We start from the raw sequence: 19,414 nt of genomic DNA, 5'->3' as shown, positions 1-19,414 counted from the left end.
CAAAACAACCTTTACCCCCTCCCTCCAACTCCTCCTGGGGTTGTCTATACCCCTCCTTTCCATATATATATATACCCTCCTAGTGACCCTATTTTTCATCCTCAAATTATCCAGACCACTTCAACAACCATTCCTCTGAATAATACTCTAAGTAACTTTACAACTTGTATAATCTACAAGTTCAGAATTCTCAGCCTAATTATTCAAACCACAAAGACCAAAAAAGCACAATGTAGCTTGAACGATACATAACACACACAGGAGAGAGATACACAAATAACCCGGACATGAAAGAGAGAAGCTTACGACGACGTTTCAGTCCGACCAAGTCGGACCGAAACGTCGTCGTAAGCTTCTCTCTTTTATGTGCGGGTTATTTGTGTATCGTTCCAGTCATGGTATTGTGCCTTTTTGTTATTTATAACAGGAGAGAGAGGCTTCTTTCTCCTATGTGTGGGGTTACTTGTGTATTCACACCACACGTTTGTCATTGTGACTTGTGCACTAGTGGTCTCCAGCCTCCTGCTGGCTTCAGGTTTTGAAACTCATGTTCTGGTACACAAGTAGTATTATAATATGTCCGACACTAAAAGTGGTATTTTGTACAGAGAATTTGTACAGTTTCATTGTTCATTCATTAGTTTTGTGTGGCGAGAGTTGAATGATAGCATCTGCCTGGCATAAGCCAGTTGGTGTGTTGCGGTGCTCATTTGGTATATTACAGTGATCGTTTGGTATACTGCAGTGATCATTTGGCGTGCTGCAGTAAATATTTGGCATACTGCAGTAATTATTTGGCATACTGCAGTATTCTGGATAATAACATCACAAGTCCGCCACTTACAATTATTCCTACACATTTCAGACAAAGTCGAGAAGGAGAACGGGGCTAGCAAGATGCTGGGTGCCACTGGGAAGCAAAGCTTACTACTCAACAATGGGAATAAGGATAACAATAACAGTGCAACGACGCTCTCTCCCGAGGGCAACAAGTCTCCCGTCCCCGCCCGCAAGAAGGTTGGTCACCCGCTGCTTTGTGTCCTCTTTAACGTGAGATGGCAATATGCTCATGCAACAAAGTGTAATATATACTGACATGTGGGAGAGGAAGTCTCATATGACTGGAATGAGGTGAAGAATTAGACACGTTTTTGACGTCTGGGTGTCTATTTGTAGATGTTAAGTCATCCAGTGATTTTATCAATGCAAATTCAAGGACATCATTGTTAGGTTACCTGGAGGTTATTCCGGGGATCAACGCCCCCGTGGCCCGGTCCATGACCAGGCCTCCCGGTTTGTCAGGAAATGGGACAAGTGCTTTGTGACACGGGTCTTAGTCATACGATGACCCATCTCTGGTGCTTTTGGTCATTTGACCAAGGCCTTTCGATGGCTTGCCGGTCCACCCCTTCAAAAATTAGGGTTATAAGTTCTTTACGATATAATGGGAAGACTGTAGAAATATATACAAAAATTGAGGTAAGCAGTCCTTATGTGAACCTCCAAGGCTGAGGGACTGTTTACCTCAAGTTGTGTATGTTGTTCCACAGTCTTCCCATTATGTCCTTGAATTTGTATTGATAGAGCCAAACCATACCACGGACGGGGATGAAACCCGTGATCAGAGAGTCGTAAAACTCCAGACTGACGTGTTATGGTATGGTTTGTTTGCAGTCGTGTCATTACAATTTCGTGAGTCTTGATAAAGTCACTGGATGGTGAAATGTGTACAAGTAAAGATACCCAGATGTTGTACATCTTGTTGGTACTGTGTACCATTCATGTACATAAGTGAGGTAGAAAGGTAGTCTCGATATTTTGACAATAATAGCTAGGAATAAGTGGAGGGGTGTTAATGTTGCAGTTTAAAAACTGTAGTGTAAAGCACCCTTCTGGCAAGACAGTGATGGAGTGAATGATGGTGAAAGTTTTTCTTTTTCGGGCCACCCTGCCTTGGTGGGAATCGGCCAGTGTGATAATAAAAAATAAAAAAAATAAGTAATTCTATGGTTAATATAAGTAATTCTATGGTTCCACATGCTGTTGGAGTGTGAGCAAGGTAACATGAAGGAATTCAGGTGAACCATTTAGCAGGACTTGAGTCCTGGAGGGGTGAAGTACAGTGTCTGTGCTCTGAAGGACAGGTGGAGATGTTGCAGTTTTGAAACTGCAGTATTAGCACGCCTCTGGTAAGACAGTGATAGAGTGAATGATGGTGAAAGTGCTTCTTTTTTTGGGCTACCCCACCTAAGTGGGAAACGGCCGTTGTGTTAAAAAAAAAAAATGAATTTTATAATTTTTGAGAGCTTGGTCTCTCAAGAAATTGACAAGCACTCAGTTATCAAACCATAAATAAAACAACTACAATAATATAGAATATTAAATATACAAATAACCCCACACAGGAGAGAGAAGCCCGGGGCCAAAGTGGTATCATGAGCTACTCTCTCCTATGTGCAGGTTATCTGTGTATTGTTCCAGTCGTGCTAGTGTGACTTCTTATTATTTAGAATACTGAATTTTATATTTAAGAGAGTATGAGAGTACTAGATGTCATCTAGCACCTCAAGAACCCTAGAAGATTCCTCTTCTCTCCCAGTATAAATACTTGAGTGCTTCCCCTCGTTCTTTTATATTCTGCTGAAGAGGACCTCAGCTGGAGGTCATAATATATAGACTACCATTCTTCCTCATTTTTGTTTTGTGAGATTTCCTCTCTCATGTATTTTTTTTTTTATCTTTATCAGCTGTTAGAATCCACTAAAATTTGCACCACTAGACATTTTTAGTAGTTCCATGTCCTTTTTTTTCAGCGTGCTTAGTGGCGCAAAATATTTTTTGCCTGCTGCTTGGGATGTTTACCCTAGACGTGTTGATGCTTTGCTTAGCCAGTTTGCTTCCAGTGTTTGACACGATTCACGAAACACTTACTCTTCGGAGAGGACCCTTACAATGTTGTTTCAGTCCACCGTGGAGTGTTGTTGAGTCACAATTGTTGTGGCTTAACATTAGTCCGGGATGGACATTAATGTCGTACGGTTCTTCTCCGAGGTCCAAGTTTTTTGGTAAATTGTTCCAGCCACAGTGTTGTGATTTTTTTTTTTTTATTTGACAGAATTGTTGACTTTCACACCTGTTCTTGACGAACCTTGTGGGACGTTGTCACTCTCTTATAGAACACCATAGACGTTTGAGTTAATAAGAGAATGCTACGTGCATAGCCAAGTTTTTTTTCAGCATAGCCAAGTTTTTTCAGGGACATTTGGCTTAGAGGAAAATGTTGCACATCAGACTGTGCTCCACACACAGTCCCTCTTCATAGTTACCGGCAAGTCTTGCCAGTCAGCGCAAGATGCAAGCTCACATAGGTGAGGGAATCACCTTGTAGGACACATCTTAGTCAAGCCTCTGTCTCACTACAAGGAACGTACTACTTTGTTTACACCAATTCAGATCTCGGTTGTATTTACACTTGCCTCTCTTATAAAGTTACACTGAATATGCTCAGCTCTTAAGAAGCTGCTCTATATACATTCATCTCTTATAATGCTCCTCTATATACATTCATCTCTTATAATGCTCCTCTATATACATTCAGCTCTTATAATGTTCCTCTATATACATTCAGCTCTTAAGAAGCTGCTCTATATACATTCATCTCTTATAATGCTCCTCTATATACATTCAGCTCTTATAATGCTCCTCTAAATACATTCAGCTCTTATAATGCTCCTCTATATACATTCATCTCTTATAATGCTCCTCTATATACATTCATCTCTTATAATGCTCCTCTATATACATTCAGCTCTTATAATGCTCCTCTATATACATTCAGCTCTTATAATGCTCCTCTAAATACATTCAGCTCTTATAATGCTCCTCTATATACATTCATCTCTTATAATGCTCCTCTATATACATTCATCTCTTATAATGCTCCTCTATATACATTCAGCTCTTATAATGCTCCTCTAAATACATTCAGCTCTTATAATGCTCCTCTATATACATTCATCTCTTATAATGCTCCTCTATATACATTCATCTCTTATAATGCTCCTCTATATACATTCAGCTCTTATAATGCTCCTCTATATACATTCAGCTCTTATAATGCTCCTCTATATACATACAGCTCTTATAATGCTCCTCTATATACATTCATCTCTCATAAGGCTCCTCTATATACATTCATCTCTCATAAGGCTCCTCTATAATGGTTTTCTTTTTTTTTTTAAATTTGGTTGAAGAGTGCATCCAAGTGCAGCCATTGCCGTCTATAAAGGCCCCCAGCCCACCCACATACACATTGTTCAATTTTGGATGTACTTCTTCAGTTGCATTTACAAAATAATCGCACTATGAAGAGAAACTCTTTGTTTTTTTAATAAGAGAACTTTCAGTAGATGTATTTTGCATTAAATAACCTTCTAAGATAAGTTTTAAAGTTTGATCTCATGCATTTTGGATGGGGTTATTTATACAGTGGACCCCCGCTTAACGATCACCTCCAAATGCGACCAATTATATAAGTGTATTTATGTAAGTGCGTTTGTACGTGTATGTTTGGGGGTCTGAAATGGACTAATCTACTTCACAATATTCCTTATGGGAAAAAATTCAGTCAGTACTGGCACCTGAACATACTACTGGAATGAAAAAAGTTCGTTAACCGGGGGTCCACTGTACTGTTATATATATCAACTTCACCCACATTGCCACCCCTTACAAATGGGAAACGGAATGATGCTGGTTATTTTTTGTAGTTTAACATTGTGGGACGAGTATGTCATGTTTATAGAGGTACAGTAGGTGAACTTTGTGCTCAAAACCATATTTAGACTTGTTAAACCTTTTGCATTTGTGCATTTTAGTGCTTGCCATTAATTGGAAATTATTTCTGTTTGTGGATTAAGTGTTGAAATGAGATACACAAATAACCCGCACATAAAAGAGAGAAGCTTACGACGACGTTTCGGTCCGACTTGGACCATTTACAAAGTCACTTTGTAAATGGTCCAAGTCGGACCGAAACGTAGTCATAAGCTTCTCTCTTTTATGTATGGGTTATTTGTGTATCGTTCCAGTCACGGTATTGTGCCTTTATTTGTTATTTATTGAAATGAGATGTTTAGGATGGGGAACTGACAAGGGAGAATGACTAATGGGATTGAAGCCCGTTTACTACACGAGGGTCATTAAGACTGCTTATCACCTGTTTACCAACTGCCATGAATAATTTAATACCCAGACTAGCGATTTAAGTAAGCTCTCAGCATATATACATTTAGAGACACCTCAGTGAGTGTGTGTAAAGGTAGTGAGGGTTTGGCTCTCATTGAGGGTCCGTGGATACATTTCCTTAGACCTGTTGTCCCTGTTCACCTAGCATAAATAAGTACCTAAGTATTAGTCGGCTGTTGTGGATCACATCCCACAGGGGAATGTTAGTATACCTTAGGTTTTGGCTTTGAAATGAGCTCACATAGGATAAAACCTGTCAATTCATCTATGTGGAAAAGAAAGGGGTGGGAGGAATATGTGAGACAGAGGGATTGTGAGATGAAGATGGAAGACATGTCACCTGTGAGGGAGTGTTGACAATCCCTCCTGGCTGTCACTGTTGACTGGTATGCACTGATAGACTGTGCTCTTGGTGATGTCTTTTCCTAGGAGTAGCAGCGGGTCGGACATAAGATACAGGTCGCCACAGCTGCCCTTGTTATGCCTTCAAGGAGTTAGCATTGTCAAAGCTTCGTGGAGATAAAGGTGAACACACATCCTGAGTACCTCTATAGAATTGGATTAGTTTTAGTCTTATACATTATATAGTCAGCTCTCTTATAGAGTTCTTCTACATAGTGTAAATTTTGTAAATACACCTGAAACAGTCCATCCAAAATATTACATGAAAAAATTTCATAGCATACGTAGTTTTGGAAGTATTTTTTCACTTACATTTGCAAATAATTACACTATATAGAATAGGTTCATAAGAGACTTGATAACATAAAAAAATATTTTCAAATGCTTTGTTATTCTCTTAAATTTTTTTTACCAATTAAAATTTTTTTTTTAGAGAGTATTGCAAGTGTTTTTGGGTGCCAGCTTAAATTATCATTTCCTGCTGGGAGTTTTGTAAATTATTTGTTTTTCTGTAAAAACGGCACTAAGAATGCTTGATTTAAAATGAAATAGAAAGGTTTAATGCTGTATTTTGTCAAGTTTTGATTGTATTCTTCCTGAAATTGGTATAAAATACCGACAAATTGAAGATTAAGACAGACGTGCAACAATTGGGTTTCTTCATTGATGAAAAGTTTTTCCTCCATAGTATACTTCTTCAGTTAGATACAGAGGCAGGAGTGGTAATGAAATAAAGATGGTGTAATTAGTCCATCAACATTGGAGAAAAAGTATTTGAGGCGGTCAGTCTTTCAGCCTGGAGAGGAGTTCAGCTTGATATCGTTCCAGACCATGAAGCTGAACTCTTCTCCAGGCTGAGGGACTCACCACCTCAAATACTTTTTCTCCAAGGTTAATGAACTGATTACATCATCTTTATTTCATTACTGCTGCTGCCTCTATATGACTGAAGAAGCCGACTGTGTGGGTGACACATTTCATCAATAAAGATAACCAGCTGTTGCACAAGTGTCTTAATCTGTACCTTCTTTGTAAGAGTTTCTCTTCAGTATAACAACACTCCTGTAGACCTGATTAATAATTTACGACTAGTGTACAATTTGGAGAGAGATCCTTAGAGGTCGTTTTGGTTGGCTTGGGACCGTCATCGACTTGCTTGCCACTTGACGATGGCCGGGGCAGACCAGAACATCCTCCGAGTTGTGATTAAATTGCGAGTTAGCTGTGAATTGTTACAGTCATGCTGTTAAGGTCACTTGGTTTGCTTAATTGAGAAGGTAGAGAGAGAGTATTCAGGTATACACTGACATCAGTAGAGAAGTTTAAACTAAGATGACTAAGCATCTCTTCTGCTTCTAATAAAGACGAGTAAGAGTTTGTTTTGCCTTGTATAAAGATGACTAGACGACGGGGGTCAGAGTGCATCATGTAGGTCGTGTTGATGGTTAGTGGTGCTGCGGCACCATTTACCCCATAATCACCACATTGTGCTCGTACAATTAACCAGAGTTACCCCAAAATTGTCGTCTAGTTACCTAATAACTTTATCATTACTGCTTGCTATAAAAAAATAATGGACCCCCTACTGCTAAAGTTTTAACATTGCTTTGGTGATGTGATTTGTAAGATTTTTTTTTTGTATTTTTGCATATGTGCCTTGTATGTTTAATCCTTGTATGCTTAATGGAGGCATTTTGAATGATTTTCCAGGGGTAGAAATATTTTCTGGTACCTTCAGGGTACCAGAAATTGTGCTATAACTGTAAAGTTGATTATATTTTACACAAAAATGGTATAGCATTTGTTTGGTATTCTGCATTTTTATTGGCTTCAAATTGAGCTGTTGTTCATCACGTTCCATGTGCCGGCGATTGTCATCGGTGGATGGAACGACGACTCATTTGAAAGTCAACGAAAATGTGGAAAACTGGAAAGAGGTGGTGTACGTGTAGGTCCTCCTGTACTGGTCACAGTAGAACCCTTGTATCCATAGATTCAGTATCTGCGATTTCAGTTATCTACGGTTTACCGTGGCCCAATAATAACCCTTAATTTTGCTAAATAATGACCCTAAAGTGCAAAAGTAATGATGGTGACAGTTCTTCTAAGCCTAAGAGAAGCCGTGAACTACTTCCCATCGGTGAAAAAGAGATAATTCTAGGCTTATTTTGCATAATTTATCAATTAACTTTATCAAAGGTATGTATGTAAGTGAAAAATGACATAAATAGTGTTGGCTACTATCTACAGTAGGTCTTGGAACACATCACCTGTGGATACAGGGGACTGCTGTATTTCCCTCTAGAAAAACTGGGAGGTTTCAAACTGTGACTCGTGTTCGACTTAGAGGAACGTTGCATTCTAAGGAGTGAGCAAGATGTTTGCATTGGTTAGCTATGGTGTGTTTATTTACGAATCGCAAAATTGTAATTAAGATTCAGATTGTTTATCTCAGCATGATAGTGTTTGTACAGAGGTGATGACATTCAAGTGTACATGCAGGAAGCCCCTTAATACGCAGAACATTTCAGTCAGACTTAAGACTATCTTAAGATAATAAGGCAGTAACTAATTGATTGATTATATATATAGTCTCTTTAGCGGCTGTAAAAAAAAAAATTCTACAATTGTAAACGAACCACGGAACAACCAGGAGCTCAGTTCCCACATTCTCTGGTTGATTCACAAAGGTTTGTCTTCACACTGGGCTGCTTCAGTCCAGTACAGGAGAAAAATAATAAATATAAGAGAAGCAGGGGAGAGGTCAGTGTTGAAGTAGTATTAAGATGGTCAGTCCCTTAGTCTGGAGAAGTGTTCAACTACAGTCTTGAACAATGTGAACGATTGATACAAAAACAATATTCCTTTTCTATATACTGGAATGATTGAATGGAATATTTTCTGGCCTACTTCTATATGGAATATTCTAATTGCAGTAGATCATCAGTGAGGAGTTGTACCCACCTATATGTGGTTGCAGGGGCTGAATCTTAGCTCCTGGTCCTTCCTCTCAACTTGCCACTTTCCAGATTCATTCTCCTAGCCTCATGGGCCATATTATACCTGTTCTTAAAGCAACATTTGGAGTCTGCTTCCACCCTTCTTCATTGAGGTTGTTCCACTTCCCGACCACCCTGAGGCTGAAGAAGTACTTCCTAACATCCCTGCATGTTTAGCTTCCAGCCATGCCCCTGAATACCTGTTTCCTACCTGTCTCTGCCCTATCAGTGCCTCTTGATTATTTTGTATGTGACAAACTGGGTGTCACATACAAATTCCTTTTCCTCCCTTGTTTTTGTATGACCCTCATGGGTTTAGCTCTTCATTCTAATTGTAACAATAATGACAATATGACAGTAGGTGACTTACAGAAACACGTCCTAATGTTTTCTATCTGTACCAGAGATTGGTCCCAGACCTCAGTGTGTGAACTTGGTATGCTAGTGGTCGAGCTACAGGCCACCTTGAGGGTTTATGGCTTACTTCTGATTGTAATGCAGTGGAACCTTGGTGTTTGGACATGCCAGACCTTGAACAAACCAGGTCTGTTTTAATCGTTTTACTGGAGTGTGAATGTACTAGCTTGTTTAAAATTCAGCTGTAAAAAACTTTACAGGAAAGCTGTGCTTTGAAGTGACCTCTGACACTGACCTGACTCTGAGAGACTTTTGGAAGAGTCAGTTCAACATCCTCCAGTGTGTGAGCACTGTTTCCCACATTGAACTTTCTGCAGTTCCAACACCACCTAGGAACCAATTAAGTTCGAACACTGGGGTTCGACCATATTAATTTAATTCTGTGGACGCGGGATTATTTGATAGAAATATGTTAATGGTGAATACAGGAAAAATTAACTAGAGCATTTGACATTGGCATCCCGCAAGGGCCATTCTCAGCCTTATTTTTTTTACCATCATCCAATCACCGTCTTGGTAAAGTGTGCTGATGTAATTGAGATTTCAGATTAACTGCAATATCATTCTTATTGTCACTTGCTTGCTGGGCAGTGCTCTGGTAGATTTTGTTTTGCCCATCAGAAAACAGCATAGTATCTCCTGAGGTGGGGCTAAATAGACGACCTTTTCAATAGTTAAGCATCCCGAGAGGTGTACTTCTAGAAATAATCTTCATCCATTATACCCGGGTATGTTGTAAGGACAAGTATTAAAACATAATCATTCTAATCAGAATTTATTGTTTATGTTGGTGAATATACAAAGTAACAATCATTGAGGTGAATACAAGACTTATCACAGTTCTGTTTGACCAGCTGCACCTCATCGCTGTGAATAACTCGCTAGGGTTAAAACGCAATATTGCTGCATAGCATATTCTGGGATTTTGAATAATTCGACAAAATGGTATGACAGTGTTTGCTGATGCACACATTTTGTGCATCAGCAAACGTGCGAGATAGAAATTACAGTATGAGAGGTCCTGGGAAAATGTCAATAGTAGGGAAAGTAAGCGAATAGTTTAAAAAAAAAAAATGTGTGTATATATATGTTGGTAGAATTACCGACAATATGTAAAGTAAAAGGACACAAGTGCAACTAATGTGACATTTTATTGTGGCAACGTTTCGCTCTCCAGGAGCTTTATCAAGCCGCATCAGCTTGATAAAGCTCCTGGTGAGTGAAACGTTGCCACAATAAAATGTCACATTAGTTGCACTTGTGTCCTTTTACTTTACATAAAAAAAAAAAATTGTGGAAAAGAGAGCGGAAAGTATTTACAACTGATGTACATAGATGGCTCGGTCACATTGGTTGTTAAAGGAGCCAGTGTGAGTAAACCATTGAATATTTTAATATTTGTACCTCTTATTGCTGTATAGTCCTTGTGGCTTAGCGCTTCTTTTTGATTATAATAATAATGTACCTCTTATTAAAGATGGAACTGCACGAGTATACCTCGGCTCTTGGTAACTACAAATTGATTACATAAATATATAGTATACATAGTATGTAGTGGCAATAGTGTTGGAAACTCCTCACCTCTCTTGATTATTTTGTCATTTTTAAAATTGATTATCTACTTTCAGGTTAGTCTTGTGGCATATGATGAGAATTCAGATGAGGAAGATGAAGAGGAAGAGGAAGAAGAGCCTGGTGAAGAGGATCAGGAAGAGGAGGAGGAGGAGGAGGATGGTAATGTTCCGTCTGCAAAGAGAGCAAGATTAAGCAGTGACTGAGGGTGTACAAGTGGCTGAATCAGCAGTCAGTTAAACTTTGGGTTTGGCCGTGGTGCAGTGGGCAGGGTAAGGTACCACCAGGGTGCACCGAGTGTCGCCACACCCCCACGGTCGTGCCCGAGGCAGAGAGGCAGGCACCCGCCGGAACCCGCCTCACCGCCTGCCTTCTCCGTGTTGCCCGCCCATGACAGTGTACTCTGAGGCAATGATTGCCAGCAGCCTAACACTGCCACCGGCCCATCCAAGCTGCACCCACTGCCCGCCCGCCCGCCCACCTCGTGTACATAGCCCGCACAATGCCTCACACCCATGTGTACAAATCCTTCTGTATATGTGAGCCAGCAGCAGCAGCAGCAGCAGCTCTGGGCCCCACTGGACCCATGCCACCATGACCAAGAAATAGTGGACATTTTAATGGAATATTTTTATATAGTGTAAAATTGTTATTGACAGTGTTAGTACTAGTGTGTGTGCTGAGGGTCTAAACATGGTAGTGAGGCTGGACTACAATGGCAGTAGATTTACACAGACTTGAGGACTGCTAGCTCTCACTGCTCCATGCATCACACATCCCGTTGCCATGCGTGCGAGGGACTTCCTGTGTGAGTTTGCCAGATGTGTATGCGTTCAGTGCAATCCCCCCCCCCCTTCCTCCCCCTTCCCAAGAGGACGCCACCACCAGTCGACGGCGAGGGACAGACACAACGCTCGAAGGCCTTGCCAGACTTAATAACTGTGCCTGGGCTGTGATGCTCCCCACGCTGCTCCTCCAACCCCCCACACATCCTGGCACACCTGACCAGCAGCTAAGATAATTTCAGTATTGGGTTCCACAACTTTTAGTACCTGTTGTCTCGCGTGCGAGAGAGAGAGAGAGAGTCCATCGTTAAGTAATCGGTGCTGAGGATGCACACAAAGAGGAGCAAGCTGGGCGGATAAGATGGCAACAGCAGTTTATGGTAACACAGAAATGCATTTACAATCATCAGAGAATGTCGTCATCAGCCATATCATTATCATTTTAAACTTCACATCTCATCCTTTTTTTGTCTTAAGAACATTCACTTTTTTAAAAGTCCATCATTATGGCACTTAATGAAGGCATGTAGAGGCAATATTTTCTCCTTGTATCTCTTTTCTTACAAAAACTGTAAAGTAAATTTCCACATGCCACCATACTAATACCTTGATTATTAAGGATCCAGCTAAAAAAAATTCACACAGTATTAGTTAAGTTTTATGCATTTTTCTTGGTTTGTTAATCTGGACCTTGAAATACATGCACAAACTGTAATAGCAGATAAAAAATTTGACCAAACTCCCAGATGTTCAAGGTATTGTACTCAGGAATAGTGCTGTAAAATACATACGAGTCGAGCCCACACTAGCATAGGTTAAACTTGATCCTCAGTTCTAACATTGGAGTAACATGCTAATCAGAGTTCCTAATATTTGTTACAATTTTAGGGTTTTCTTATCAAATATATAAAACTTGGTGACTCCATTGTTTTTTCCCTTTTGACATGGTACGTATTTTGGTTAGCCTTTTTTTTTATCCTTGGAGAGTTTAAAGGTTTGAGCAGAGAACATCTCTGGACCACTGGTCCGTGTTCCTTAGCATCAAGGGGTCCCATTTACAAAATTAAAGACAGGATTTTAATATCCAGTCCCAGTTTACAAAATTAGACAAATTAATGGTCTTGTAACTGTCCATATAACCAGGTAGTTTCCCCAAGGGTGCCAAGTGTAAGGCTTGTATCACTATATAATTTATTAAACATTAGAAATTTCACTGTCCAAAAAGGTTTTTTCCATTTGTAAAGTATAAAAATGTACGTTTTATTTTGAATGTTACAAGACTTTTTGATAATGTATGTAGCTACAGTTATGTCTGAAGTTCAAAGTGGAGAAGCTACAGGTGGTAGAATTGCTGATAAGAATGTGAATGAAACAGTGTGTGATTTATGGTATTTTATTGAGAACATCATAACATTACTCATTGTTTCACATTCACAGAGGCTACAAGTGTACCAGAATTTGTATACAGTATTGTATTATTAATTTTAATTATTACTTTTTATATTTTTGAAGATAGTGGAGCAAGAGAGAATAATTGTAAATGCCATTGTGGATTCGCTACTATTTTATAAGGGAATACAACCACCATCATTGTGAAGGCTAAGCCCCAGCTCTTTACTTTCAATTATGAGAAAATTATATATTTTAGTTTTAGTACTTTGTACATAATGGATTATTAATGGGATTTTGAATTAAAATCCCATTATTGACTTAACTGTGATATGTTGTCATCAGAATTCCTTGTTTTTTTGTAGCACACACATTACACTACTGGTCGATTACCAATCAGAATGATCATCTGTGCACTTTATTTCCCAAGCTGGTCTGGACAACCCTCGATTTTCTTGTAGTTTAGTCACCGTTTTCATCCTCCGGGGCCCTGGGGCTTGCCTGTCACAGTGAGCCGAGGCTGCCACCTCCACCATCATCATCACCTGTCATCGAGCCATCAATCACCCACCATTGTCACAGCAGCACACACAGTTCGTACGCCGCTGTCTTCTCCAAGCTGTCAGTCTTTGTTATACAGTACGAGGCCTCTTTTGTAGAAACTTATACAGAGAAATACTGAATAAAATGGGACTAATTTTTAACATTTTATGTTACCCTGAGGTACTCCACTGAAAGACAAGTTAAAATTACCTTTGTTTTCTTTCCCCTTGATTTGTGTTAAGCCCCCTCCATATGACCCTTGTGGGTTTAGCACTTCTACCTTTATTACAGGTCGGTCGTCAACTGATCCAGCACCCTACAGGTCCCAATGATGCAGGTCGATGCCGGATTAGCGATGGTCAATCTTAATTTAAGCCTCTGTATGACCAATGTGAGGTTAAAATCATAATTAATCACCGAGCCCACAAGGGTCATACAACACTGTCTTGTGGGATTAGTCCTTAGTTTTGACTGTAATACAGTAGACAGTTATATTACACAGATTTATCTGCCACATTATGGCTATTGCACTACTGAAAAATTGCAGTACAATTTTATACAAAACTCTGTAAAATTAACTTTGCACGGTACCAGTGGTGGGAGTGGAAGAAATTTCCCCAGCTCAAACTGCCACCTCCTGGGTCAGTGGGGAAGGCCTCCCGCCATCCCCATCCCAGCCTTCATGAATACATGTCCAGTACAGATGCTCCCTAGGAGCTGTGTTTGTGAATTGTGTTTTGATCTTTTAATTACCATATCTTGTACCTGCCAAGCAATCATGACACCCAGTAGGCATACCAGTGTTGCTGAAAGTGGCAAGAAAAGGTATAAGCATTTAAGTCTCAGAATTAACAAAGAAAAGAGATATATTAGACGAGAGATAACCTATGGCTGTAATAAAGCTCGAGTTTGTATAGTTAAAATGAATGATGTAAATAAACAAGTTTGTGTGATAACTGACTTGACTGATTTAAAGTTCGACTTTTCAGTGAAGAGGACCCTGACAGTGGTCTGAAAATGTGTCTAGAGCAGCTGATGCCTTACCGTCAGTTGTATAATGTACTGCTGGGTAAAACAGATAAAATCAGTTACAGAATTTATGCACACTCCAGTACAACCATCAACTTAGTACCAGAACCTCTACCATCCACCTCAGCCCAGTACAACCACAACATAACTGTAAGTAAAGTAAAAGGACACAAGTGCAACTAATGTGACATTTATTGTAGCAACATTTCGCTCTCCAGGAGCTTTATCAAGCTGTTACAAACAATACATGGACACAGAAGGTATATATAGGCTCAGAGTGAGGTGCAATACTAGTGGTAGTGGTGGTAGTAGTAGTAGTGATAAAAGTTGTGGTAGTAGTAGTAATACAATATGGTAGAACAATTCGTACATGAGTAAAAGGATATAAAAGCTATTACTTGGGTAACATAAAAATAGGCTGGACAAATATAGACTGGAAAGAGGCAGCTTGTTTCAGTGTTCACTCTCTGTAATGTGCTTTGTGTAGTATAACAGGAGAGACTATGTGATGGCAGGGTTTACTGTTTTCAGGAGGATTCTTGCTAAGACTTCGGAGATGGTGAAGCTGCGAAACGTTGCCACAATAAAATGTCACATTAGTTGCACTTGTGTCCTTTTACTTTACATATTGTCGGTAATTCTACCAACTTTATTACACAACATAACTCTCAACTCTCTTCACAACCATCCACAAACACCAGCACCCATAATTTAAGGTAAGAAATACTATTATTTCTGTTAAATTTGTAGTCTTAAGCTGTTAAAACAACATAATACATCACGACTATGAACTACAATTACATATTCACTTTTATTTTTGCGAGATCTGGAGGTCTAAAAAAAAGTTGTTTAACACAGATTTACCTCACACGACGTTTTCAGGAACATAACTACCAAGTAATATAACGGTCTACTGTAATATTAAAGCCTCTACTTGTGACATACTCAGCTGTTTATTGGTATGACCCTTGTGGGTATAGTACAGGGTGATCCAAAATTCTGGACACAGGAAATATCACTAATACAGGTACTCCTCATTTAACAATGAGGTTCCGTTCCTATAAGTAGGTCAGTAAGCAAATTGGTCGTTAAGTGAGGAGCACAGTGCATACTGTACTGGTAGTGGGTTTGTGTCAACCGTCTTTACTGTTTTAACCCTTTGAGGGTCTGTCCCGTAATTCTACGGGTTTGAAGCTTGGTTCCAAGTTGTATTTCTACACCATGAGCTCAGTTCACTCAGATAAATTTGGACCTAGATATGAGAGAATGCATCTATGTAGTAAGTGTGCACTACATAAAACAAATCCTGCAGCACGCAGTGCATAATGAGAAAAAAAAAACTGACCATATTTTTGGATTAAAACAGTGACTTTGCAGTGTATATTTGTACAGTGCTACTATCTTGACTTACGAGTGCCTCAACTTACAAGTTTTCAGAGTTACGAGCTGTTACTCGGTCAATTTTTTGCTCTGAGTTGCGAGCCAAAACTCGAGTTCCAAGTGAGTCTCAGATACGCCGCCAGTAATTGGCAGCGTATCTGAAGTCAAATCCATCTCTGTACCCAGAGGAATGTCAAGTACTTCGCCCCATCCCACATGCTCTTCTAAGACATATCTGGAAGGATAATACTCCCACACTAATCCCAGATTGTAGTGAGGCACCTCGTCCCTTATTTGGTTCTCGTACAAATCCGAGGAAGCGGTAACCTCCATTTCAACACTCGAGTTTTTCCAGAAACATTAAGGTGGGTGGAATAGTGATAATGGTGGGCTGAGTAGATATGGTGGTGGTGTAGTACTGAAGGTGGTAGCTGGAGTAGTGAGGGCGGTGGATGAAGTAGATATGGTGGTGGGTGGAGTATACAACATTTCTTATTTAAAAACCCGTAACAAAAAAATTGGAGTGGTTTTTTGGGGGCTGGAACGGATTAATTGCATTTCAATTAATTTCAGTGAGGAAAATTGATTCGATACACGAGCACATCGAGTTACAGACTCGGTCACAGAACGAATTAAACTTGTAAGTCAAGGTACCACTGTGTGTTTTTTATGGCTGTATTCACAGTTTGTTGGTCTCATTTGATAGAATGGAAGATATATTACAGAAATTGAGATGATTCTGATTGGTTTTAGTACCGGAAATAGCTTGAAACTGAATTCAAAGTAGTGGAAATGTTCGAATTTTGCCGATATTCGAGAGTAAACAAATGACATCATGCATAAATAACACATCACCTGGTGGGTCTAATGTATGTTCACAAATGTACTGATATTATTTATACAATTATCACAATATTGCGTAACAATAAATCTTCAATTTTTTGGTGTAAATAAACAACCAAAATGGAATTCATTAGTAAAGTCTGAAAACATAACTAATGAACAGAGGAAATGTTATTTTAGTGCCAGGAATGTCTGCAGTGTTTATTCTGGACCTATTTTGAAATTAGAATATTTTGAACTGTGTGAAATGGACTAAATTACCAATTTTTTGATCACTTTATTGGGTAGTTGAAACAGCTGACTTGGCGATTTCTTATGCTCAGTCGATAAAATAGAAGTAATACTAGCGAAATAGTTAAGAATTTGGTCGACTGGAATAATGTAATGAGCCTAAAATGGGAGTCAAAGTTGGCAAAATCGCTGATGTGTAAATATCGCTGACACGGCAAAATTCGCGATAGCGTAATTTCGTCAGTTTTTCACCAAATTTCATACTTTTTGTTTTATTACTTTCAAAAAATTATATTCTCTTCCATTTCATAACAAAAAAATTTTGAAAATTCTTGAACCCTGTGGACAAGTTTCAGATAGGGGGTTCAGGACCCTGGAAGGGTTAATGTCACATTTACGTCATTTGTAACTGTGGGACAAAGCAGAATATTAATAATATTTCCTGTGTCCAGATTTTTGGGTCACCACGTAGTACTTAGTTTTCCTCGTAATAATTAGTATTAAGGTGAATGCTAAAGTCGGAAAGTGTCGTACAACACTGCTGTTTATGTCTGTATGACCAAGACAGAATTAATACTTGTTCCACCTCATCGAGGTTCCCTGATGTTAACGACGGGATCTTGAATCTAAGGAATTTGTTCCATGAATCGAATGTGATTATCAATGGGGGAGAGGGGGGGGGTTGAACCCACAGTGTTCATACAGCACCTATGGGAATGAGAGCCATTCAGACTTAATTTAGAAAATTAAAGCTTAGGTTCGATTCCTTAGATGAAAAATTCATAGAATTAGGTTCAATTAGATGAATATAAAGAATGAGCTCAGGTTCAGTTAGATAGATTCCTTCACTAGTGTCAAGGAACCTGTCTTGAGAACCAACAAACTTCAGAGGTCATACAGCGCTTGGGAAATGTACTCCCTGGAAGCATTCTCCAGGGGGTCCGTCAACACCCAGAGAATGCTTCTGGGGGTCAACGGACCAGTACCAGACCAGGCCTCCCTTGGATCAAGGCACGATCAACCAGGCTGTTACTGCCGGTGTACAACCACGGCCTGGCTGATCAGGAACTAATGTGAACATGTCAAGTTGCCTCAAATACAGCCAGAGGTTTGCTGGTATTTTGTTATGCACAGAGGGTGTTTAAAACTGTCCAAACATAGATCTACGTTCACGTGCGTAGTGCTCCGAACATACACCTACGTTTTATTTTACATGCTTTCAAATTTAAAAAAAAAAAAAAAAAAAAAAAAGTAGATTAAGTTCGGAGCAATACGCACGTGAACGTAGATCTACGTTTGGACAGTTAAGGGTTAAGAGTCTGGAACCTTTTGCACTGCTGTGCTCACCTCCCACAAGTTATTGATAGTACAATACAGTGGAGCCCCGGTTTACGATCAGCTCCCAATGCGACCAATTATGCAAGTGTATTTATGTAAGTGCGTTTGTACGTGTATGTTTGGGGGTCTGAAATGGACTAATCTACTTCACAATATTCCTTATGGGAACAAATTCGGTCAGTACTGGCACCTGAACATACTTCTGGAATGAAATAATATCGTAAACCAGGGGTCCACTGTAACTTGAGTTTAACACTTGTACCAGTCTCTTCCTGGCTACAATATTTAAAACCCATGTTTCACACTCACAACAGTCTTGGTACCACTGTACTTATAATCACCTCTTTATAAGAGAAATGATTATACAGTTGCATTTATAAGGGCTGATCATAGAGCAGCAACTGCATATAGAGAACTATATACCTAGGAGCTTTTAAGACTTGGAACACAGAGAACTTTCTATAATGGGTTCACAGATGTACAAACAGTAACCAAAAGGAGTTAACAGATGTATCAACAGTAACCAACAGGAGTTAACAGATGTATCAACAGTAACCAACAGGGGTTAAAAGTATAAACAGTAAGTAATGGGTTAACAGGTGTATAAATGGAGTTGAACAGATATATAAAGCTTGTGCTTTATACAAGATATGTCAGGAGCATCTTAGAGGACACAGCACCAGTGTGGAACCCACACCTGAGCAAGCAGGTTAAGAAACTACAGAAAGTCTACAAGTACACGTATACAACAAGCCTGGTACAGGTCGGCCATCACTAATCCGGCATCACTGGGACCTCTAGGGTGCCAGATTAGTGATTTTGCCAGATCACAGAGTGGTTAGGTTTGAATACACTTAATAAAGTTAACCAAAGAGATTTACACAGGAAAGTTCATTACTGCTGCTACTAGAACGAATAGCTGAAATTTACGACTAAACGCATTTACATGTCTTGAAGTGAAGGGCTGTCAGGATTGCCATTTTCTTGAGGTGAAGGGCTGTCAGGATTGCCATCTTCATCTTGGAAGGTGGCTGAGATATCAGGAACTGATGATGACAGTGGTAGCACATCAGGCGGAGCAGATGTTGCAGACGCTAAATTTTCAAGTGGTGACTCCTCTGTTGCACACTTTTTACCTACTTAGTTGAATGTATCTTGCAAGCCGAGCCATTTCATGTATTTTGGCCTTTCTCTAATTAGTTTATCCTGCAGCATGTAAATGTTTATTATTCCTTATTC

At 39.5% G+C, this 19,414-nt stretch overlaps 1 protein-coding gene across 3 annotated transcripts in view; it reads left to right on the top strand.

Annotated features, from left to right (window-relative positions):
• The window catches only part of LOC128702526 (serine/threonine-protein phosphatase 4 regulatory subunit 3), a 93,799-nt gene extending 82,542 nt beyond the window's left edge, over window positions 1–11,257 (top strand). The window contains exons 14-16 of one of the 3 annotated variants that reach the window (XR_011391199.1): window positions 866–1,017; window positions 5,677–5,772; window positions 10,694–10,831. Coding sequence is in view for 2 of the 3 variants with exons in the window: in XM_070080483.1 (XP_069936584.1) it covers window positions 866–1,017; window positions 10,694–10,843 (302 nt within the window). In the remaining variant the exon portion in view is untranslated. Of the gene's footprint in view, window positions 1–865; window positions 1,018–5,676; window positions 5,773–10,693 lie in introns of all 3 variants that reach the window. The other 2 variants (XM_070080483.1, XM_070080484.1) reach the window with 2 other exon arrangements.
• Window positions 11,258–19,414: the final 8,157 nt, after the last annotated feature.

Source organism: Cherax quadricarinatus, unplaced genomic scaffold (genome assembly GCF_038502225.1).
Source record: "Cherax quadricarinatus isolate ZL_2023a unplaced genomic scaffold, ASM3850222v1 Contig511, whole genome shotgun sequence".
In the NCBI taxonomy this organism is placed as follows: Eukaryota; Metazoa; Arthropoda; class Malacostraca; order Decapoda; family Parastacidae; genus Cherax; species Cherax quadricarinatus.
The sequence above is the reverse complement of the archived record's forward strand: the minus strand, read 5'-3'. Positions and strand labels throughout refer to the sequence as shown.